We start from the raw sequence: 25,848 nt of genomic DNA, 5'->3' as shown, positions 1-25,848 counted from the left end.
AATTTCACCGATTTCCCGCATTTCACAACAAAGAAATAAGAGTTAGCAGAACTATTGTCCCTTGTTGTGAACCCCAACTTAAAGATATAAATAACAGCAACTCACAAACTTGTTTTTGAGCATACAGCTTTCTTTGTTGTGCTAACTTACACTGTTGCCCTAAATGTCAATAATTTATATTTCCCAGTTTTACCAACTTAAATCACTGTTTTAGGCCAAAAAATACAAGTTGGCTTTCTTGCAGTGTAGGCTATTAGGCTTGATATCACCATGTATAAGTGAAATATTCCAACCTTACCAGGAGTTTAATGGTCCGCTACTCTGCTGACAGCACCACTGATTTCCTTCCTTTTCACTTTGTATGCTGCCAAACAAAACCAGTTTGTTGTGTTGCAGCTGTTGGATGTCAGCGTTTCACTTTCTGCCTCTGAGAAATTCCTCTTCTTTTTGAATTAAAACTTACTTTAAAACATTGTTTACCTCCTGGCTGCAACCAAAAAGCTGTGAAAACTTTAAGTCTGTGCTCCAAATGTAAAATATTCAGTGAACTTGTTTGAGTTTATAACTATAAGTACTTTTATTTCATAAACCTCCGTCGCTGCGTATTTCTGTAATATGTCTATTTCCTCCTGTTGTTATTTGTTATGGTGCACTCTGCTAATAAAGCTGACTTTAGGGGGGAAAATCCTCTTTTTGGTTGTATTGCGTCCTTCGGTGGCATAAACTCTTGAGGCGAGCCACCTGAATCGTGTATATTATATGTATATATATATTAGGGCCGATCATTCTCACGCTGTGATTTGTGAGATTTGAACGTTTGAAAAATCACATGTGAACTCTGTCGTAAGACGAAATATACGATCAGATCTGCCCTCATTTCTACGCTCGATTGATTAATGAGGGCCAATCAGCTACCTCTAATAGTTCCTCAGAGAAGACATAATTACATATAATTTCTCCACCTTAGATAACAGGTGGTTGTTGCTCCTGATTAATGTAAATGAAGTAAGGTGTCTTCACAGCCAATATTAGATTATAATATTAGATACTACCCTGCAGATTGATACATGCCATTATGTGTTAGGCTTCTGTTTTAACCAAACGTCACTGATTAGCTCAGTTTCAACCAGAGAAGTAGAACAGAAAGAGCTGCTGATGTGATTTATATATTTGGAAAATGGACCATTTGGGGTTGCAACATTGTAAGTATGGCAGGCACAGCTCTAAAGGGATCAGCTCCATTGCCCCTCTCCTCAGCTGTGTAGTAAAAAATAATTAGGTACTTGGAAACTGCCCAAGCGTCAGAAGAGAGTAGTAAGCAGCGCTGAAAACCACAAATAAATATTGTCACTGCCATTATTCAGTGGAAAGATCATTAATATCAAGACATGAGGACTCATGCAGGGATGGCTTTTTGATTAAAGGTTAAACAATCTCTAGTATCTAGTATTTTTCCTTTTTCCAACCCTTATTCCAAAAAACTCAGAATGTGGTCTAAATCAGAAATAAATACACGCTTTCCCATAAAGTTGGAATAATTTTGTTTTCAAACACAATCCTCTGTTAATGATGGTTTCATTTTCATTGTGATGTGTTTGGAAGAGATTGATTAATCAAGTTTTGAGAACATATACACTTTATCGGGAAAATATTTGATTCCAACTTTATGGGCGGCCGTGTAAAGTCCTCTAGTTTTTAAATCCTTTTTGATAAATATTAAATTGACAAACTTTTAATTTTCAAACAGATACAGCTTTTGTTTTGTAAACTCTTGAACACAATTCTGAATTTGATGCTGTCTTTATTTACAGTGTCCCAACACTTTCTCTTACCTTGGAGAAGAGACAAAATAAGAAAACTTTGGTGAATCCAAAAAATGAATGGTTATTAATAAGAACAAAAATATGAGGACAGTTTTGATATTTCGCTACCTGCAGGAGACCCATTCTTCCAATAAACCAGTAAACCTAGGATACTTGTGTTAAAAGATTTTACAAAATGTATGATTTCCATTTTTCCTTTCCACTGTACAGATACAAACATTTAATGTTCAAACAAAAACAAAAAAAAAAAACCCAAAAAACTAAGATACAACCTCATTATTTTGACTCAGAATGTCAAGTCAAGTTACAATTAGTGTATGATTTTCAATTTTATTTTATTTTTTCTTGGCTGAAACTGGCTGCCACAGGTATTAACTTAATAAATTTGCCAGTTTTTAGCATTTATTTTCTATTTATTTTATTTTTTTCAGATTTTAGGCGAAATAAATAAAATGTTTTTATTTGTAATTGTAAGAAAAACAATCTGACCTTTGGTTTTGTAAATATAAGCTCTTGAACACACTTCTGAATATAATGCTGTTTTTATTGAGTGTCCCAACTTTTTTTGAGAATCAGATTTGTATTTTATCATCACAGGTACTTTCAGGCAAAAAAAAGGAGCAAAAAAAGTGCCTTCTTATTCATAACATCTTTTTGCCAGAAAGCCTGAAGAGACTGAAATTGCACCAGTTAAATGTTGGCAACAAACTGCATGTACGGTAGTTATAATCATTGGTTGAGTATCAATCAAGTAAACAGAGGCCATCAAGGAGGAAGTTTTCATTGATTTATCTTTTTCACAGAAATAAATGAGAGCTCACTCTTGCTCAGTCTATGTATTTGCTTTTGTAAACTCGTAACTAAACTAAATACATCTACAATCGTTTAATCTACTCCCTGGAATGCTTGCTGTGGGTGCCAATAGCTCTGAAAATAATTTTGTTTTAGAGCATCATTAACTCTGATCAGAAAATATTAACAAATATTTGCTATATTCAGTGTCTACATGCCCCCTTACACACTCCAGTGACACACACACACACACTAACACATGCACTCAGACAGCAGGAGAGTAAGTGAATGGTTGACTTGCAGCTGAGAAACAAGCAAAGTCTCTTTTAGTTCCATTATGACTTTCAAGCTTGAATAACATCAAATTCTTAATCCTCAGTCTCCCACTATGCCTATGTGTGCGTATGTGTAAGGCACTTCTTTGATCTCTGATCAACAGTTTCAGCATCATGGACTGCCTAACCTGTTCTACAGTTTCTTTTGCCACCTACTCACATTTGTCAGTGCCTTTTTAAAATGAACCCTTTAAGCATTTTGTAGTCAGTCACCTCTCTGCTGAAAGTGTGGTTAAAGTCTGACAACCAACATTGACTGTACTTTTGTACATTCATCCATTTCTCCTTGCCCAAAACTTTTTTTACTGCACTATGAAAACATCACACTACTTTGTGATTTGGACAGTGTTGCCCACAGAAAAACAACAGTATCTGTCTGCCAAATCACTATAGCAGCACAGAGACTGAAATATGCTTTTGCTACAGCAGTGTGAGAGAAAGGGCATCTGCAGATGGATAAATAAACCAAAGCGTGCAATGTATTTACATGATGAAAAAGCAAGCCATATCAGTGTATGAGGGTTTTTTTCCCCCGACTGTGTTTACTGCTTTTCTCAACAAAAACAGACAACAAGACAATACAGGTGACAAAACTGAAAATAGTTACAGTAAAACAATTTTGTGAGCAATCAAGCAATACATAAATATATATGAATATAAAAAAGACAAAATAACAGTAAGAAAATAGAATAAAGATTAAGAAAATAAATAGAATAAAAACAACAACACACAACACCAGTCAGTAGTAAAAAAAAAAAAAAAAAAATGGATAAAAACAAAAATACATATACTTTAAATTTGTCCAGAATATCACCAAAACTTAGCTTCTCAACCAACTGAAAAAAAGGCCCCCAAAGTTTCCCAAATTTGTTAAACCTGATCTTTTCCAGGTTTTGGAAATAAAGAACATCTCTGATCCAATGAAAAAATGAAGGAGGAGAGGGAGATTTCCACTTAAGCAGAATGAGTCTCCTTGCAAGAAGAGTAGAAAATGCCAAAATATCTTTAATAGGGAGGATAGAGGTGAGGGTGAAACACCAAATAAAACACTTAAGTGGGTTGGGAACTATGCTTTCCGCAGTAATCCGAGACAAGGTCTTAAAAATCTCTACCAAATAGGGGCCTATCGCTGGACAACGCCAAAACAGTGCTTATTTTGTCACTGTGAAGTTTGGCATAGCCTTTCAGGTTAGAGTAATAATTCAAATATGTATACACAGAAAACTTGTGACTTAGGCACAGTGTTTAAAGGTATAACTTGCAGGATAATTCGAAAAATAAAAACAAAAATATAGACCTAAACAAAAGTAATCTCTCCTAATCATAACTTATGACCCTGCCATGGGGAGAAGGGGATAAAATGCAGCAAAAGTATGTGGCCATTGTGGTCAACAACAGTAAGTGACTGTTAAGACTACTTCAGTAACTTTATTCCAACAAAACCAGAGGGACAAATCGAGTTATGTTTTTGGGCAGACATGAGCTACTTCCCCCTGAAGAATGTCTCCAATACAGCTCAGTGAATCTGCAGTCCTCCTGCATGCTGTGGCTTCAGTAGGTGAGAGAGAGGCGCGTTCTGTTGGCCAAACTGAAGCACGTAGCTCACTGATTGCAGAATATCCAGCCAGAATAATATGGCTTACTTTATCTTCTTGCTGATGCTGGCTTTTTGACATTTTTTCCTCTCCATTACAGCTTTAATATGTTTTTCCTGTGTATGTTTCACTCTGTTTTAGTGTCCTTTAACATGGCAGAATAAATGGGAGGGTCCAGAAGAGCCAATGCAGTACATGAGAGCTGTTGTAACGCGGGCGATCGCTACACAGGTCAGTCTATCTGTCAGTCTATTTGTCTCTCTGTTTCTCACCCTTTCTCCCAAAGGCACACAGGGGAAATCAGCTGGTAGGAACCTCTACAATGTATACTTCACATTTGTATGGATGTGATATAATTGCTATTATTGTTGTTTGGCCCAGCTCAGGTAAAACCCTTTGAACAACATAAACAGATACATACAGAGAAAAAGAATGCCATTGAACTTATTATCTAGTTTGACTGTATGAGAAAAAAAAAGATAAAATATTTGCAAATACTGGATTCAGAATTTTCTGCTGCATTGGAGCAACTCTTAACATACAAACATCAGACAAACATTCATACAACTAGCTTTACCTGCGATGGTGCATTTTATTTTTGGAGAATCTTTGAAGAATTAATTGTGAAAAATACAAACTTCTTTCTAACCAGTATTGAGTCTGGTTTAGTGTAGTTGTCACGGTTAAGTTTAAGGAATTTCTTCAGTAACTTACATTCAACCATGCCTTCTACAAGGACTTGAGGACTTGTGGCAACATTTCTGTGGGATAACTGGTAGTTAAGGCATTTGCTGATGACCCCACTGCTTGTTAAAAAACCCAGACGCCCCTGGGAACCCCTGTACTCTGACAGGAATGAGACTTAAGAGGCCTATGAGTTTTTTAATCGGCTTTGATATACTGATTGATGGATCCACTTTAATCTTACAGGAGCCTTGTCGTCCAGTTGTGATGAATGTTACAATAGGACTTATTTAGATTCAAACTATTAAAAAAGATATCCCACGATGGCTCAAGACCCTTTTTCTGGTGTGTCCCCTTATGACAAGAGTCCTTTAGCTTAGCCTGTGTCCAAGGACCTGACTAAGTACTTCTGGCTCATGACTGAAATTATTTTTGACTGATTGCAGCAATGTGTTGAATAAAGCCATGCCAGAAAAATTCTAATGTTGTTTTCAAGAGCGCTTCATAAATAAAAGCAGATTATTATATAAAAGCACGAGGTTCCGGGAAGTGTCTGCCCTAGGTTGGTGCCAGGAAATAAAACTCGACTGTGTCTGACTGTACGCCTACCTCAATATGTTCTGGCAGCCCAGAATGCACACATACACACACGCGCTCAGAAATTATTTATTTTCATGTGAATTCGAAGCATTTCGTTATTCACGTGGGCGAGCCTCACTGCCTGCGTCTGTCTGTCTGTCTGCCGGCCAGCCTGCCTGCCTACCCATCTGTTTGTGTGTATGTCTCCCTGTCTGCCTGCCATCTCTCCTTTCTCTCTGTGCACTCGCCTGCCTGTCTACCTGCTCTCCATCTGTCTTCATGTGTGTCTATCTGAAGGCAGCACTGTCCTTAACTGTCTATTTCTGCCCATCAGTACTGAGTGATATCTCTGTTAGCAGAGTGTCTGTGTCCTGTTAACTAATCAGCCTAATAAAGGCGGAGACGGCCAAAGCTGCTGCTGTGTGGAGCTGCTGAAGAATAAAGAGCTAACAGCACAGCAGTGCACCCCAGACGAGCAGGACGACCTTGAAAACACTCCAAAGCTCACACACATATGCACACAAATACTATGCATACCAGCACGCACTGGCTCGCTGTATTATTAATACCCAGAATTCTTGGTGCACGTCTTGCCCTGTGTGTGTGTGTGTGTGTGTGTGTGTGTGTGTGTGTGTGTGTGTGTGTGTGTGTACATGCATGTGCATCTGCCTGTGTGAATGTGGGTATGGGCTTGCATTTGTGCATATTTTTTCTTGGCATAATGCTCATCCCAATTTATCTCTAAAGCCAGCAGAGACTGATGCTGTGCTAAAATGGAATCCATTTATAATAGAGATTGGATCAGATGTTTGTTCATTCTGCTTCTATTTGTCAGCAATTTTCTTCAGCCGACCTCCAAAATCCACTAGCTCCTATGGCGATTTACAGAAAAATGCCTACCTCTTAAAAAAAGAAATGCAAAACAGGACCTAGAATAGATCAAAACTTCAATCTTAGGTCAACTCTCAAGGCTTAAATCTTGCCAGTGCAGCCATGCAGGCTTATGGATATCACAATAAGCGTGGCGGTAAGTGTTAAAAGGATAGTTGTTGTGCCACTCAGCAGCATTTCTCAAATAAAAATGGAGAACATCCAAACTAAGATTGTATTGTGAGATATTATATTAGGTTACGTCCTGAGCTGTGCCTTTGACTGAAATAACCAGTGTTTGCAGTGATACAGAGGGAGGCTGCTTATGCAGATGTTGCTGAATAAGGAAGCGGATCAACACATCAGAGACGGCTTTGTGGGGTCTGTCACCATTCATAAAGATCCAGACATGCTGTATACTTGTATCTGGATACAGTGTTTGTTTCTTTTGGTGTCTTTGCACATCTCTATCTCTGCATGCATGTGCTTGTGTATGTCTAATTAAACAGTATTTATCAAACAGCAACATCTGGGTCTGAAACATAGAGCCAGTGCATTAGTGCCTTAAAGCTGCATTCTGTCTAACAGCCAGCAGGGGGCCACTAAAAGTCTGATTCTATAGAAGTTTATGAGAAAATTACTTCCCACTTGATTTATTACCTCAGTTATCATGTTCCTAATGTGTTTATGGTCCCAGTCATTACTTACAAGTCTTCTTTGATACAACATTGTGTTTAATTTTTAATTTATGGTCTCATTAAGACTAATAGACATTAAAACAGGGTATACTTTAGGGCGGGGATACCTTGTGATTGTCAGGTCGTTACTATGGTGTGTTCTCATCTAGAGCTTTGACCCTTTCACAGTGTGTTTTCAGTTCAAAGGTTAGTTGCAACATTTTAGTGGCTTAAAATGTCTTGTTTGGCATTCAGTTATGCTAAAAGACACTCTAAGGAGTCGGCTGTTCATTTTCAATTATGGCTGCACCTTGCTAACCAAGCGACCCAGCTAGTGCTAGTGATAGCTGATAAATTAACGTCCTCCTCCTCCAAATATGGTCACTTCTGGTTCCCAAAAAACAAGATGGCAACGGCCAAAATGCCAAACTTGAGGCTTCAGAACAGTAGAACACAAACCAAAGGGTGATATCACGGAGATTACGTCCACTTCTTACATATGGTCTATGTTATATACACATGCTCGAATGGGTGTGTGTGTGTGTGTGTGTGTGTGTGTTTAGGTGTGTGAGCACACGTACTGTATTCCCATTAGCGGGTAATTGGGCTTCCAATGTTATCAGCTTGTTGATGTGGTGATAAAAGGACAAGAGGACATTAAATACCTTGTTGGCCACACATTTTTATTGACTTTGTGTTTTGTTCCATCCCTTTGTAACCCTTTTTATCTCTCATTAGCAAATACACACTGAACCTGAGAGAAATTATGATCATCCCACTCACAAATCGATGTTCTCGATGAAAATTTAAAGAGCCGAATACAATACAAACATCGACTATTTGTACTCTTTGTAACCAAACTATTCATGTTGAGAGAAAGAATATTCAGAGACAATATTTTAAGTATTTAGAGCCGGCTCTATTTGTGTCAAATTTCACCATTTGAACTGAAGAAAATTGTGTGTATTCTCATTTTCTTTCATCGACCCACTAAATGTTTTTGCCTGACTCAAGTGTGAAATTGGTGAAATTTGAGGCCTGAATTATGTGTTATCTTTGAGTGCTTAGGTGTGATTTGCTAGGTTTTTGCTTCATTAATCTGTGTGTGTTTCATTCTGTATGTCTGTTTATCCAGAGTTGGGTGGAGCGTGCAGGCAGACAAGCTCTTTTATCAGACACCCTCGATCTATCTGAGCTCTTCCACCCTGACACCTTCCTCAATGCTCTGAGACAGGAAACTGCCAGGTAACACTGAATGTTTGTGGGTTTATGTGAGACAGAAAGAGTTTGCATGCTGCTTAATCACATATTTTTGTGGTTTTAGGTCCATGGGTTGTTCCATGGATAGTTTGGTGTTTGTCTCATCTTGGCGGAGTCCCATTGCACAGGCCAAGCTGCAAGTAAAGGTATCATTACAACAAGCACACATTATCCAACAGATCATGCATGCAGACACACACTGCTCCCATCCAGCTGCAGAATACTGGGGCTATAAACAAGGCAGAGTCTGGCTGAGTGATAATTGAAAAATAATGGAGTCAAAGACTGCAAGAATAGAATACAGATGCAGATAAGTAGGCAGAAAGTTAGAGAGAATGCAAAGAGTTATCTGCATATCCATTAGAGAAAAATCTGCTGCCTTTGACAGCATTCATCTCTGGTCTTTTGTGCTTTTTTATGCATTTGATGGGCACAGATTCATACAATTTAAGGACTGAGAGCATACATATTATACAATACCACTTTCAGTCTTAATTTCTTTCCCTTTTCATGCTCTGATTTGAGGGTGATATAATTGTATTGTCTACAATTTAAATACTTTTAGGCATTTGTTTCTTTTCTGTCATGCCAATAAAAACTGGCACGACTTGACTTGCACTTAGTTAAAATATACAAAGAGAGAAGGGAAGGGTGTGGGTGTGGGTGCTTAAAAAGAGGCTGCAGCTGCAGGGAGGGAAGGGAAATACTCAGACATCTGACAGAGAAAGAGAAAGGGGATAATTGTTGTGAAGCAATGAGCTCTCTTACACACATACACACACACACACACACACACACACACAATGTAGCTTTTTCTGGATTTGTCTCTCACTCTCACTCTCTAGCTTTTTCTTGCCCAGATTATGTGATTTAGTAGTTGTCTGTGTATGTCTCTATGTCTGACTTGACGCCAGAGTTCCCTTTATTGTCTGCTCTGCTGTGGAAAATCCCTGAGTCACTGGATGAATTCACTCAGTTTCTCGTGTACAATTTTCATAACATGCTAGTTAATCTGGTGACAGCCATTCGTGTCTTTTTCTCATGCTCTGTGTTCCCTTTTGTTTACACTGTCTCCTTTCCTTCCTTTTAGTTTCTCTCTTTTCATCTCTTTTCATCTCACCAGACTTTTTAACTTCATTATCCTGTCCCTCTGTTTAATCTGCTTCTTATAGTCTCCCTGTCTATCTCTATTGCTCCTCACATTACAATCATTTTTGTTCTATTTTTGTCTTTGCCCCTTATATATCCTCTGACTCTTTCTACTTCTCACAATATCTCTCTCACTCCTTTTCAGGTTGGAGGTCTCCAGCTGGAGGGTTGTAGCTTTGACGGTGTTCATCTTTGTGAGAATCAACATGACTCTCCCAGTGTGTCGGCTGTCCCACCCTGCTACATGGCCTGGGTTCCACAGGTTTGTGTTTACAACTGCAACTGTTTACACAGTGCAACACAGTGTTGCCTTCACTGAGGAATCATGTTTTTGTCACTAAATGTGGGCCTGACATTCAGATTTGTGTGAAACATGGCCACAAAAATCATTTTTTTGTTTCTGTGAGATTGTTTATATTGTCTGATATAATACAAAAACGAACTAGTAGTTATATAGTTTACACAATATACTTTTGTTAAATCCTAAGGGAATGTTTATATTAAATCTAAGAAGTATTGAAGAGAAGGTATGTATTCAGGTTGAGGCAGTTGCCTGTGGCAGAATGCTAAAAAAAAAAAAAAAAGTGCACTCATAGTGGATAGTTTTTTATTTATTGATTGATTAGTGTTTGTGGAGGAGTTGGGAAACAAATCATGATTTCATCATAATAATAATAATATATTATATGGAAACGACTTGACCCTCTGAACCCCACAACCCACCTGCAGGCTTGAAAGGCAGTTTTTCTACAAAAAAAACTTTAAGTACATTTTGATGCTGATACTTTTGACCTTTTACTTCAGTAAGTTTTGAATGCAGGACTTTTACTTGTAGTGGAGTAATTTCACAGTGTGGTATTAGTACTTTTACTGAAGTAAGGGACCTGAATACTTTTCCACCACTGGTTTAGGACTTTTATATTGCATTGAAATAGGCCAAAGTGAGTAAATGTGACAGGAGAAACAAAACTCCTTGGGGTTCAAAAGCATTAATAAATCCAGTAATTGTGCATGCATTCATGAATGTGTTTTGCATTGCATCCTAGAGCTCTGCTGCTGACCAGGCTGCTTCAGAGGAGAGAATCTGGCTGCCTCTGTATACCAGCTCAGAGAGAGTGAAGGTGGTCACACACATCTGTCTTCCCTGTGGAGCGAACCCCAACCAGTGGATCCAGACTGGAGCTGCTCTCTTCCTCAAACAACAGTGACGAGCACACAGCACAGAGACCTTAACAATGCAGGCTTTTGTCAGCACTGTAAGCCTCAGGTGAAGATAATATTGTCATGAAAGGCGGATTTGACTGGGGCATCAAATAACAGAACAAATTATTAGCTCTCCAAAATGTCAGGCTCTGATACTGACACCATCAGTTTTTTAATTAAGCACCTAAGCTTGGAGATCAAAAACTTAAACATGCAATTACTGTATGTCACCACCATTTGCATAATAGGGTACAAGGTAGAGGAGAAGAGGGGGAGAAAACAGTCAGAAGAAAAGAACAAGTGACTCGCTGTGGTTCACTTTGTGGTTTAAAAACAACACTAATGCAGGAATGAAAGAATCCTTTTTTCCCTTTCATGGACCAGACAGCAGAACGGAGCAGCAATAAAACTTTGATGTGAAATAAACACAATAATCTTTGATATCTCTGAGCTCTCCTAATGTTAGTCTCATAAAGCACATAAATAGTGTAAAACTGTACATCAGTGATTCTTGTTATTTTGTTTAAAGAGCTTGTTAAAAAAAGGAAACATTATCCAAATGTCAAAAAAGTTTGTCTTTAATGTATTTTTCACAGTTATTTTGTTGCCTGAGTGTATTTTTTGATCTTATTTATTCAAAATAAAGAAGAAATAAATGTCATTATTGGTATATATTTCTTTGTACTGCTTCCAGTGAGGTGGTTGGTGAGAAACTCTCTTAAAGCAGCTACAAGGAACTTGTAGGACTTGGCTGTCCAGTGAGCACCAGTGCTGTTTTAAAATTTTACTGCAGCAGGGTCCGACACAGTGGTGAAGTGGTTGGCACTCTTGCCTCACAGCAAGAGGGTTGCTGGTTCGACTCCGCCTCTTTTGTGTGGAGTTTGCTTGTTCTCCCCGTGTCAGCATGGGATCTCGTTGGGTCCTCCGGCTTCCCCCCACAGTCCAAAAATATGCACTTAGGTTTAATTGGTGACTCTAAATTGCCCGTAGGAGTGAATGAGATCGTGATTGTCTGTCTCAATAGCTGTGTTTCCATTAGGGTAAAGAGCGGCCACAGGGAAAGTCTCAGGCCACACCCACTCAAAGGTCCGCTCACTCAGCGTGTCTCCATTACAAGAAAAGCCCCCCAGAGGGGTTTACGAGACTCCAGAGGTGAAGTATGGGTTTTCGATCGTTGCGTAATCACTCAGCTAACTGTGCACAATGTCTGCCGCTGATCATAAATTAATCGGCATGGCTAACTGTGCACAGAGTGTCCGGTGCTTGTTGTAAACAATCAGAGATCGCTAAGTGAACACCTCCTGCAGCAGCACATACACATTGTACTGCTACGGAGCTAACTGTTAGCCTGTTAGCACTGTGCTACTGTGTACCTCCTTCCGTGACGCCGGACTGCACTATGAAAGGGCAGAAAATCTCGCCTTCACGGGATCACTATGAACGCCCTAAGGCGAAGAGCTTTCTTTCACCAACGCCAACTCCAAATGGAGGTCGAAGGCAGCAACACAGCCAGATCTGGGTCTGTCCATGGTGGGCAGGTCCTCCGGAGGCCCTGCTAGTGTCTGAGCTAAAAGAGGTTCTGGAGAACCTGCATTATTTGGTCTACCTTGGCAGAATCTGACCCCAGTGGCACCGTGACAGTCAAACAAATAGTTTTATAGAAATAGATGTCTTGTTTGCATATGTAGGTCACACAGAGGCATCAATATTAATTTGATTTGAACTGATAGGAGTTTAAAATTACTTCTATGTTGCTTTAATTAATGTTCCAGTTCAGCATGTATTATCAGTGTAATTGTTGAAAATGATATTTCCATAGCACCAACACAAAGCTGTTGTGTTTCAGAGCTGGACTGACCTTCCAGTACTCTATATAAGTGGTCACAACTGTTCAACAGTAAACAATACAGATCACAGTTCACTCTGCTCCATCTGCCTCCCACTTATTTCTGCCGAAACGGGCTTTATAGGCGTGAAGCGCCTCAGTGTCTGTTCCCAGAGCACATGATGGTTCTCTCCCTCTCACACACACTTTCACAAGCACTCAGTTAGTCCCTAACTTCCATGTGATTGGTTCTGAGTTGAGGTTGAGCGGAGTCAGTGAAGCTGTGATGGATGGCCACAGAACCAAAAGAGAGACGCGTATGTTTGTGTGTGTTTGTGCATGAATCCACCCAAGAGCATCAAATTTGATTGATGGCTTAATTAAGTGTGTTTTTTTTTTCTGTACCTGCCTTCTTATCCCATTTGTGTTTATGGAGTAGTGCAGATCTTTGTGAGTGTGTGTGTGCGCACTCTTCTGTGAGTGTGTTTGTAGAGACGGAGAAAAGGGTTGAAATGAGGGAGGAGCGGGCATTGTGTGTGCACTGCAGTGTGACAAAATGGGAGTGAAATGGAACAGCAGGTTTAAAAAAAGAGAGAGGATTGGATTTCGGCGAAACACGGCCCTCTGGGTCAGAGAGTGAAAGAGAGACAGAGGGATGGAGGCAAAGAGAGAGAGAGAGATGATGCAGGGAGTGAGAAAAGCTATAAAACCTAAATGAGAAAATTGTAGAGAAAGAAGAAAATAAGAACGGCACAGGTGACAGGATGGCAGGGGTTAAAGGGAGAGAGTGAGCTGGAGAGGGGGAGGTACTTTATGGTAAAATGCACAGGAGGGAACATAATATTAATTTAGATACTACAGTGTTTATAGCTGCAATGCTGGCTGACAGTTTATTTGTTCTTCACCTTTTTTACAATCTTAAAGAAAAGCAGAAAAACCCTCATCTGTTTGTAAGCATGCACATTTGACATATTGGTTTGATGTTGCTGTAATAGGAATAAGTCAAAGAACTTTAAAACCTGATTATTTTTCCTAAATTCGACATTGAAAACAGCGAGTGTTATTGTATGACTATTCCTTAAACTTTCATTTGACTGCTAATCCTGCAGGCAGAGGTGGGAAATTAGCATCAGCATCGCAGAAGCAAACAGAAAAAGCTTTGCCGGGGGCTTGTTTCCAAGGAAATGTGTTTACAGAGTTTGTCTTTATCAGAAATTAGCATGCCAGGTTTGAGAATCTATTGTGATACAAGTCTCAGTCTGATGCCGTTCAGTCGTTGCTACAGTGAGATGCTGGTTTGAAATTTTTGATAACAAACCCCCACAATGTATGAGTCATTTTGGAGTAATGATTAAAATGGAGCATGTGGCATATATAAATCAGTGCTCATAGAAACACAGCCACATATATAATAAGGGTTATTCTTTGAATTCTTGGTCTTTGTGCTAAAACTCTCTGCAGCAACATAAAAACTTGTGTTTCTCTGTCTTCTAAGCTCAAATCTTTCTTTTCCTTTTTCTCTTTTCCCTGCTTTTGTGACCCTCCTTGAATTCTTCCACAACTTCCTCTATCCAGTCTTCTATGACGTCCACCGTTCAGTGTTTGGGGTTTTTCTATAACCAACAATACAATGCTTATGTAAAGCTTGCCTATGCTAGACATAAACATTTCATTTGCCATCTGATAATTTGTCTAACACACATATTTGTAACATGTAGTCTAAATAAATACAACAACAAAAAACACAAGACTATAAACTCAACAAAACTGGACCTTTTCATTTGTTTTCCTGTGCTGTAGATATGTAATCACTCCATCTCAGAATGGAGTCAGATTTATTCATTTCACAACACTGAGTCTGTCCTTGCACAGCTTGTCTAATGCATCCGACCCTGCATGGTATTTTAACTTCTTGGCATCCGGCATGCTAACTGGGCCAACATCTGGTGGGTCCCCATAAAGCAGGAATGGTTAAATGTTGAGGCGAGATTTCTCATTTGGGTTTCCGGATTTAAAATGTTAATCACTGCTGCATCAGACTTTAGCCGCGTTTCAATGAGGGAACCACAGAAACCTCAGACGTGCCGCAGCCAGCTGCATGTGACTAAGTGCAGGATTCACTGATAGTGCAGCTGAACAGTAATATCACAGTTGGAATAAAATGTTAAAATCTGAAGAGCATTTCTAAATTTGAGTAATTTGCTCCATTTCTAGTGTGCAAGGCAAGGCAAGTTTATTAGTATAGCCCCTTTCAAAACAGCAATTCAGTGTGCTTTACACAAAACATTAAAAGCATTTAAAAGAGACATAAACCTGGTCTCACAGGAATCCGTGAAATAGCCACGGATTCGCTTAACTCAAAATCCGTGGAATAGCCACAGAATCACTCAAATTTCCGTGAAACTGACACGGATTTCGCTACAATGCAAGTTAATGACATTATATCCCTATACCATGGATATTTTTTCCTATTGGTTTGTTCCAAGTCACGTGACTTTCAAGGTCCCGGCGGTCAGAACAAAAAACATGGCGGACAGTTCTCTCATTTTTTGTGAAAAAAATCAATATTTTGACTTAGTTTCTGCATAAAAATGGATTTTGATCACATTTCTAGCGAGAAATATATGTTTTATTTTCTAAATATTCACTCAGTGAATGTACATAATCACTTTGTGTGTTGGAATAGCCACAGGATATGACTGTCATTAACTTGCATTGTAGCGAAATCTGTGTCAGTTTCAAGGAAATTTTAGTGATTCCGTGGCAATTCCACGGATTTTTAGTTAAGCAAATCCGTGGCTATTTCACGGATTCCTGTGAGACCATGTTGAAAAGACATTCATATCTAAAAATTTAAGACTAAAAAATGAAAAATAAAATATTTAGGAAAAAATATAGAAGTACATTCAAATATAACATTTTAAAATTTAAAGCTAGCTGATAAATTTTTTTTTTAATTTAAAATTCTCTACTTATATCGCTAAATGAGAGGAGTCCCTTAATCTATTCTCTACTCATACCGCTAAACGAGGATCAGAACGATCAGAAATGCAAAAAATATAAAAGTATTTTCAAAAATGAAATAAAATATAATTGAAAGCGACCTGATAAAAGTTACACTGCAGTAAAGACAGTGGCAAACAGAAAAGTCTTCAGTCTTGATTTAAAAGAGTTGAGAGTTGCAGCAGATCTGCACATTGCTGATTGTAATGACGCTATAAGAGCTGGGGCAGCTGGTGATGACACCTCTGGTCTCTCCCACTGCTTCCATCAGCTTCACTGTGGATACACTGTATGATTCCCACTTTTCACTGTGCTGTTTTCCCAATAAACACTCTGGACTACAAAATATGTCACAGTGTGTCCCACCTCAGCAGAGGGTTTTCAGGGGTGGAAAGTGAGATGAAAAGCTAACACTGTCCACGGGAAGCTCAGGAGGAGGAGGATGGAAAAGAGCTCAGAAATACCAGGAGGAGGAGGTGTGGGGCGAGATGGGGGAACATCACTGGCAGGAGGGCCAAATGTTGGAGAGGATCAACGGGAACAACCTGGTTTCCAGCTGATTTGATTGACACTGAGACCAGTATCATTAGCCCCAATTTGCTCAGTGGAGCGTTGTGTGTTTATTACTCAGATAGCTGTTTAACATGCATATGTTACCTCACTGTATTTAAAGTTGGAATAATTTTGTTTTCAGACACAATCCTCTGTTAACTATGGTTTCACTGTCATTGTGATATGTGTGGAAGAGATTGATTAATAAGGTTTTGAGAAGATTTACACTTTATCTGTCAAGAATAAATCACATTGTCAGAATCATTTCATTGAAAGAGGTAAAAAAAATATTTTATTCCAACTATAAAAGTAAAAACATATAACCATATCTACATTTTTTTTTAAATCAGTCTGGTGACATATTTTTCTTTCTTGTTATTAATAAATCACATGAGAAGAACAAAAACAATACATGATTTGTCCTTTTTCTTAAAATAAACAATATAGACCCATTGGGTCTGGTGATGGAATAACACACAGATTATATATAGTTTGTTTTTTTTTGTTGTTTTTCAAAAGGATTCATGGTTCAATAGTTATATACATTTCAAATCTACAATACTACTTTCCAATCTAACAAAAAATGTTTTACCTCTTTCCATGAAATGACTGTGACAATGTGATTTATTATTGGTATTTTATTGGCACCTTCTAGAAACTTTAATAATCAATCTTTTTCAAACATCACCACCCTTTTTCTTCAACTTCTTGTTCATTCTAACCATCATCTAGCCATTTCCCATGGTTTTCTTGATAATAACCAAAATCATTATCAAGAAAGCCATGTAAAATGTCTAGATATCAGCTCTTAAATTAAACTCTTATCAGCTACTTTTGTTGTTATCATTATATTTGTCCAAACAAATGGACAGGCATTAAAATGAAACAAGAAAATGAATAAAACAAGGGTGGTCTAATCATTTTTCCATGACTGTATAATAATTACATTAATTATGTTTTTTTGTTTGTTGTTTTTTTGGGGATCTGAAAAGATTTGGAGACTCACTTACTCACACTGATCAAATTTCTATAGTGAAATAAATAGTAAAAATAAACAATTCTCCATTTCTTTAAGGACTGCTGGGGGTCCTCATAATGCTAATTTGGTTAAAAAGTTATTACAACATGTCATATACATATAGTACAGTGTTCCAGTCTGCTTTCTACAACACTGCATTGATTTAACCCTGGTTTAAATTGGTTGAGTGATTATAAAAGTTTATTTTTATCTATTTAAGTGATGCACCATTTGTATCCTTCCATCTCTGAGCTGTCGTACTGTAGCACTATCCAACATTACCTCCATACTGTCTGTGAAACCCTCATCCTGTAATGGACTTTTCCTCCTGGCAGCTCTGTCATCCAGGATGACAATATAAATTTTAATAAGGCTCCATAAGAGTGGTCAGCCGGTGCCTCAGCCTCAGCATGAAAGTGTCCAGCGTCTGCTAGTAACAATATCCGATCCGCAATGAACCTTAAAATAATCGCACAGCGTTTTTATCCACATTGAAAAGATGAAAAGGTCTAAATGATGTAATTTTATGTGTGAGAAGCATTGCCCTTATGCCCTGAGGATGAATACAATATAATCATGACAGAGGGGAAATCTTTCTAGTACTGTAGCTATTTCCTGTGATATCATGTTTCAAAGGCGGAGGTGTCTTCTGGAGCGATTAAAATGGAAAACACATTGCTGCCAGCCGTTTTCAAAAGGACCTTTTCCTTGTTAAAAAGTAGTTCCAATGAAAACTGTTCACATAATATTCCAATGATGAGTACAGACAGATTTTATAACCAATCCACTGATGAGGGCAGGAAGTGTGGCTGAAAAGCTGTAATATTTCCAGAAAGTGCACCAATATTTGTCAGGCTCCAGAAGCCTTTATATGATGTAATGCGACACCATCCTTCAGGAGGTGAAAACACAGCGTTTGTGTTGTGCTGAAACTTATTTCGTGCCTTTGCTTTGTTTCATTTTCATTGTGATATGTTTGGAAGAGATTGATTAATAAGGTTTTGAGAAGATGTACACTTCATCTGTCAAGATTAAATCACATTGTCACAATCATTTCATGGAAGAAAAAAAAAATTATTCCAACTATAAAAATAAAAACATATAACCATATCTACATTTTTAAAAAAATCAGTCTGGTGACATATTTTTCTTTCTTGTTATTAATAAATCACATGAGAAGAACAAAAACGATACATGATTTGTCCTTTTTCTTAAAATAAACAATATGTTTTTTCTTAAAATAAACAATATGTTTTAGACCCATTGGTCCCAACTATAAAAATAAAAACATATAACCATATCTACATTTTAAAAAAATCAGTCTGGTGCCATATTTGTCTTTCTTGTTATTAATAAATCACATGAGAAGAACAAAAACAATATATGATTTGTCCTTTTTCTTAAAATAAACAATATATTTTAGACCCATTGGTCCAATGATGAGTACAGACAGATTTTATAACCAATCCACTCATGAGGGCAGGAAGTGTGGCTGAAAAGCTGTAATATTTCCAGAAAGTGCACCAATATTTGTCAGGCTCCAGAAGCCTTTATATGATGTAATGCGACACCATCCTTCAGGAGGTGAAAACACAGCTTTTGTGTTGTGCTGCAACTTATTTTGTGCCTTTGCTTTGTTTAGACGTGTGAGTGAGAAAGTGGGAACACACATATGTTCTCCACAGTGTGCTGTACAATGGTGTGTGTGTGTGTGTGTGTGTGTGTGTGTCAGTGTGCTCTTTCCCTGGAGAGATATCCTGCCTCCAGCAGAGTCAGAGGGCTGACAGATGACCACAAGGTCACTCGTCTCTCTGATCTCTGATCCTCTCAGGAGACGCAGACACACTTCTGGGGAATTTATTGCTCTTTTTCTCATTTTTTCCCATTCCCTCCTTCTGTACTCTTCTCTGTTGTTTCCTTTCTATTCCTCTTACGTTGTCTCTTTCTCACCCCCTCCCCTCCTCTGTTCTCTTCTCACTTGTCTTTCTCTCTTTTGTGTCTTTGCTCTGCAAATAATCTTGTCCTGCATCACCGTTCCCCCTCTTCCTCCTCTAATCCATGATCTCCCTGCAGAGTAACGGGATTATTGTATTATTGCTAGATGTAAGACAAAACTCCTTCAGGACTTCTCTCACCATCTCTCATACTATAAGTGAGACTATTGAAAATGAAAGAAAAAAACACCAGTTTATTCTTATTTTAATCAGAAATTGTAGCCTTTAATTGTCCAATAGAATACAGTTATGTACACTTCTATTCTGCACCACAGTGAGAAAAAGGTTATAATTATAACATGAAACAGAAAAATAACAGTGGTGGAATGTAACTAAGTACATTTACTCGAGTACTGTACTGTACTTGAGGTACGTGTACTTTACTTGAGTATTTCCATTTTATGTAACTTTATACTTCTGCTTCACTACATTTTGAGGCAAATATTGGACTTTTTACTCCACTACATTTATCTGACTGCTTTAGTTACTTTTCAGGTCGAGATTTAACATAAAAGACAGTGATTTGACTTGTATTTAATTAAACCTCATAACAGTGTATTAATTAGATAAAATTAGCCCTACCTTTACAAAATTAAAACATTTCTAACGCTTTATAATAAGGTCCTTAATAACCATTAATTAACAAGTAATAAGCCATTGCTCTCGCTTTAGATCCGGTCGTTGCAAAAAGCATAGTTAACTTATAGTTAACTTATAATAGATGAGCAATAAAGTATATTTTAATATCAATAAGCAAACAAAATAAGATTAATAAAGGCATGGCAAAGACATAATGGGTGGGTCATGGGTGTTTGTAATGCCATTATTAACACTTATATAAACTTATAAACACACAATAATGTTAATAAGGATCTTGGAAGGACTTACAAGGGCCTTATTACTTGTTAATTAATGGTTATTACAAGGACCTTAATATAAAGCGTTACCAACATTTCTTACATAAATGCATCAATAATAATCTAATAATATATTTAGAATATGTAAAACAATCTGAGCGGGTCCATTCTGCATAATGAGTACTTTTACTTTTGATACTTTAGGTACATTTTGGTGCTGATACTTTTGTACTTTTTTTAGTTTTGAATGCAGGACTTTTACTTGTAGTGGAGTAATTTCACAGCGTGGTATTAGAACTTTTACTGAAGTAAGGGACCTGAATACTTCTTCCACCACTGAAGAAAAGTGCGTGTGTGTCTTATGTATAAGAAGCTCTATTTATAGCAGACTGTATATAGGCTGTTGACTTGAAGAAAATAAGATTTTTAATTCTGTCTGGTCTTTATTCTTTTAAATCACTGCTTGTTGGTAGCAGGGATGGAAGTGATAAAAAACTACTTTTACTTTTTTTTAACTATAAAAAAATCTCTTTATATTTGTAATTTATAGAAATTGTTTTATTTATTTCTTTGTTTTAATTTATTTGTAATTAATTAATAATTCCTCTTTCACTAAAGTACGTTGCTTTTTATCCCAAGTTTTGTGCTTTTCATGTTTCGTCCACAGTAACAAACAAAAAACAACAAAAACAAAATAAAAAGTTTAACAGGATTAAACCTTGACATACAAACCTTGCCAGGAAAAAAAAATAGAAAAAATAATTGTTTTCTTCAATTTCTTGTTCATTTTAATGCCTGGTACAACTAAAGATACATTTGTTTTGGAGAAATATAATGATAACAACAAAAAAAAGTTAATAAGAGTTTAATTAAAAAGCTGATATCTAGAAATTTTCCATGGATTTCTTGATAATAACCAAAATCGTTATCAATAAAACCATGGAATTGTCTAGATATTAGCTCTTGAATTAAACTCTTATCAGCTATTTTTGTTGCTATCATTATATTTGTCCAAACAAATGTACCTTTAGTTGTACCAGGCATTAAAATGAACAAGAAATTAGAAAACAAGGGTGGTCTAATAATGTTTTCCATGAATGTAGATTGCTTTACTTTTCTCTGGTTTAATGCTCCACCCGTGCAGCATGCTCAGATGCTGAGTGACACAAATCAAACACACCTGTGCCGTGTGATGGACAGGTGCATGCTGGGTCTGGCTGAACATGGTGGAGCCTCCAGGTGACTTCTGCTTTCACTGAGGAACTTTTATCTTCAGGGAAGTGTGTGAGGACTTTCTGCTGGATTTAACAATAATTCAGCTCGTTGTGCTCGTGTTCAGTGCGACGAGAGACTAAGTGGACCGCGTTTTGGATTTAAAAATGAAAGAGGAGTCTGACAGAAGACGTTGAGACCATGGACTGTATAAAGGTTGAGACACTCATTGAACAGAGGAGCAGTCAGTTGTTTTGTTTCCTGTTGTTTGCTCTTTCTAATATGTTTGTGTCTGTATCCGCTGTGGAGTTTATATTGCTCATACCCTGAAAAAAATTGGAGTGACATTTACTTAAAAAAAGCTAGGCAAGTTTTTCCACACAGAAAGTGTTTGTAATCTTCACTCAGGCTGTTTCTAAGTAATAATTATTTAATAGAGCCACTTATTTTTTAAAATGAAAATACACAAGTAAATGGCAGATTCACTGATGTCCCTCAATTACATTTTACTTGGAAATATCAACGAATCAAGCCAATGAACTGGTTTAGTGAATATTACTAGGAACGAATGATTCAATTTACATACAAAACTGAGGACACATAATAACAAACAATCACTAAGTAATGCACTACATGATAAACTGCTATTTTGAAGTAAAAGCACTGAATTCGTATTTTTTTGTAGAATTTATATAGATGATTGAAAAAATAAGTACAGGGCCAAAAATAAATGTTTTTTTTCCCAGTGTACTTGTTTATGTTGTCTGCTTAGGTGACTTTTCTTCTGCTGCTGCAGCTGACAGGTTATTTAATTTATGGAGCTAATTGCTTGTTGCCCATACTAGCTCTCTCTTTATTGTGGAATTATTTATTTTTCTTTATATTGTTGATCTCTTTTCCGGTTAATTCTAGAAAACAGTGCACTGAAAAAGGCCATTGTAGCCTGTAAGTGATTACAGGTGAATCTCAATACATTAGAATATGATGGAAAAGTCCATTTCCAGTAGTTCAAGTCAAACAGCCCCAACCAAGTATTGAGTCACATAGATGGACATACTTTTCAGAGGCCAACATTTCCAATATTGGTGTTTTGTAAAAATTATTATTTTTTTGAGACACTGAATTTTAGGTCTTCATTAAATGTGAGCCATTATCATTATAATTAGAAGAAATTAAATAAATTAAGGCATGGAATGTTTAATTCGGTGTGTAATGGATCTATATAATGTGTTATTTCTACTTTTTGAATTTAATTACTTACATAAATAAAATTTCTATGATATTCTTATTTATTGAGATGTACCTGTATAAGGTGGACTCTAGGCTATTTTTGGTTTGGACAATGAATAAATGAATTAAGAATGAATTATCTTTATTTTCGGCTATATAATGAAAAACATCTTGGAAATCAAACTTCACACAATTTTTAAAAAAAAATCGCAATTGAAACCAAGAAGAAAGGACCAGTCTGAAGCATGAGGCTTATTTTTTTTTGCCTTTCTTCTAAAATCCAAAGAAAAACCCAGAATATCAGCAATAGAAAGGACACAAATTAAACATTTGATTCAGAATTCTGGATTGTCATACATGTAAATCAATTTCCATTATAATCATTAATTATTTTAGATTTTAAAGTTTTTCTAATACGTATTTCTAAGTAGCCTATAATATTTATACATAAACTAAATGTGGACATTAGACATTGGGCTAGTTGGTGATTAACCCTTTGAGCCCCAAGCATATATATAAGATATAACTCCTGCACCTCTATGGAAACAGCACTATCATGGGAAGAGGTGTGAACAACTCAAAAATGTTTTTTTTGCCGAACAGTTATAATGACCTGACACAACACGACAAATTTGGAATAAAATGGAATTTTTACAGAAAACTTGTCCAAGTGCCCACAAGTGTCATCCATATTAGGATAAACAGCGATTAAAAAAAATATACATCTCAAGTTTGAAGGGTTAATGCACTATTTTGAAGCCTATATTGATTTATCATGTAACTTTAGCATCATATAGGCTACATGTTTGTAGGGCCACTGCCCCTGTGAAGAAGCCCTTGGCCCCTGCTTTGGCCCCTGTGTCAAATTAATAATAAAATGATCAATTTATAACAATGAACAACGGAACAATTCTAACCTTTTTTTGTTCAAACAATATCTCATTGTACACAAAAGGAACTTAGAATGTGTACATTGTAATAGTTTAACTCCATGGAGTCTTATAGGGCTATTTTGTCCATTTTTTAATCCTTTTCATGTCTTTACGTGTCTTTTTTTGGTCAATTGTGTCTTTTTGTGTCTTTTTTTGGTAATTTTGTGTCTTTTGTTGTGTCTGTTTTATTTATTTTGTGTCTTTTTTTTGTTATTTTGTGTCTTTTTTTTGTCATTGGTGTCATTTATGTGTCTTTTTTGTGTCTGTTTTAGTTATTTTGTGTCTTTTTATGGTCATTTTGTGTCATTTTTTGTCATTTTTATGTCTTCTGTGGGTTTTTTTTGTTATTCTGTCTTCTCATTTTGTGTCTTTTTTGGTCATTTTGTGTCTTTTTCAAGGCATTCAAAGATTTTGAATACTTAAATATCATCTTTGCCATTTTTCATGTGCTAATGTGCCCCTCTGATTAAACACTGGCCCCTCCTTGGCCCCCACAGTAAAATTGGTCTAGAACCGCCACTGTTGTTTAGTTATTTCAGTTAATACATAGAGAAGTGGACAATATGAAGCATTGAATATATGATTTATCAGGAGCCTGCTCGTACAAACACAATCAGTAAAATAGACACATTTTCACACAGCAACATTGCAGTGACTGCTTTTCTTTAGTGAATAACTTAGATCTGCTGTAGTTTTGCTCAGTGCTGGTGATGACTCAGCGTGGTGGTGATGTCAAACTATTCAGTGCATAGTTATAGAGGTGTGAACAGTGAGGTGAGGAGGTGGCGGGGACGGCAGAAATAGTTTTTTTGTATTCCGTCAATACACCAGGACCTTTCGCTGGCAGTGCTAGAGGGCTTTGACTAGTTTTAGTTTCTCGAAGCACTTTAGAGGCTCACATCTGGCTTTAAGCTTAACACTGAGTTTGGAAACTATCCAAGGATCCTTTTTCTAAAATCTTCAAAATAATCTATTGTGATTTCCCTCTGTAACTAAGTTTTGCGAAGGATGTTAACCAGCTTCTCCTATGAAAAGGAAAAAATTCTCATTCATTGAGTGCACAAGTGTGAGAAATAAACCTTGGCTCTATTAGGGCCTTGTGCAGCAGCTTGGAAGAATTAGAGGTTTCTGCACTTTGCCCAGCATCCTTTTTTAAAGTCAGCTTCAGCAGTTTTTGTAGTTTTCAGCGCCTCCTGAATCGCTGTTTTTGCAAAACCCATTTTCTTTAGTACAGATGCTCAACAGATGGCCATGGATGTTGCAAAGATCACCGTTTCATACCCACTCGTTTCAATAGAACAAATGCAGACGGTTGCAGGACTCTAATCTTGCTCTGAATCTTATTCTGAGTGGACGAAATGGTGATAAAGTGAACCTCTAGCCTCCTGCATCTGTACTAATGTGTGTTTGATATGTTCTGCAAGAAAAACACATCCAGTTTCACTCAGTCTGTCATCGTATCGAGTGTTTCCAAAAGTCACTGAGGAGTTTTCGAGGCACTTCATCTAAATGCTTTTGGAGAGGAACTGTTCCCCCGTACGCAGCTGCTCTTTCTTCCTTGCTCTTTCTATAATCTTATGCTGTTTATAAATCCACTTGAAGGCGACAGAGACTTTTATCCCAGATATTGAAGTTTCAGCGAGCTATCAGCAGTGTTTTTCCCCGTGCTGGATCGATGTCGCCATCACTGGCCACACACACCAACCAAAAGCTGTTTTCTGGATTGATTTTACATGAGGCCTTCGGTCTGAATCAATCAGATTCCAACTTGTGGCCACAAATGGTGTCTGTCCACTGACACAGTACGTGTTACACTGTTACAGCGGCCACATTTGGAGCAATTTTGTGGTCCAGCCACACAATAAAGTTGTGTGTGCCTTCTCTTTTTTCTAACATGCTTTCTTATTGACTGAGACCTAAATGATCTGTAGCTCAGTGTCCAGCAGATGTTGGCTGTAACATGAGTTGAATTATACTCTTTCCTTTGAACAAGGGGAAAAAAAGGCACCCTATAGCTCCTGTAGGATCCTACTGGAACCAAAACAATCTTGCAGTAGATTGGACTGTCCTATAAAAGAGGAAGGGGTTGGGGTGGGTGAAAGGAAGGAGGGGCGAAAACAAAAATGATTAAGAGGAGATGAGAAGAGGGAGAAGGAACATAAAAATATAATTAAAGTGGAAAAATACTGGACCCTCCCAACACTGCCTCTATTTTCTTCATGTCTTCTTCTTTCCTCTGCTACCTGCACACCTCACAA

The 25,848-nt window shown here is 37.4% G+C and overlaps 1 protein-coding gene across 1 annotated transcript in view; it reads left to right on the top strand.

The window, feature by feature from the left end:
• dync2h1 (dynein cytoplasmic 2 heavy chain 1) overlaps positions 1 to 11,622 on the top strand; it is a 134,054-nt gene extending 122,432 nt beyond the window's left edge. The window contains exons 93-97 of the mRNA XM_059330987.1: positions 4,687 to 4,776; positions 8,491 to 8,600; positions 8,680 to 8,761; positions 9,910 to 10,026; positions 10,811 to 11,622. Coding sequence (XP_059186970.1) covers positions 4,687 to 4,776; positions 8,491 to 8,600; positions 8,680 to 8,761; positions 9,910 to 10,026; positions 10,811 to 10,972 — 561 coding nt within the window. The 3' untranslated portion in view covers positions 10,973 to 11,622. The remainder of the gene's footprint in view (positions 1 to 4,686; positions 4,777 to 8,490; positions 8,601 to 8,679; positions 8,762 to 9,909; positions 10,027 to 10,810) is intronic.
• The last annotated feature ends 14,226 nt before the right edge of the window (positions 11,623 to 25,848 follow it).

This window comes from Centropristis striata, chromosome 4, assembly GCF_030273125.1.
Source record: "Centropristis striata isolate RG_2023a ecotype Rhode Island chromosome 4, C.striata_1.0, whole genome shotgun sequence".
NCBI lineage: Eukaryota > Metazoa > Chordata > Actinopteri > Perciformes > Serranidae > Centropristis > Centropristis striata.
This window is presented reverse-complemented; position numbering and strand designations above follow the sequence as displayed.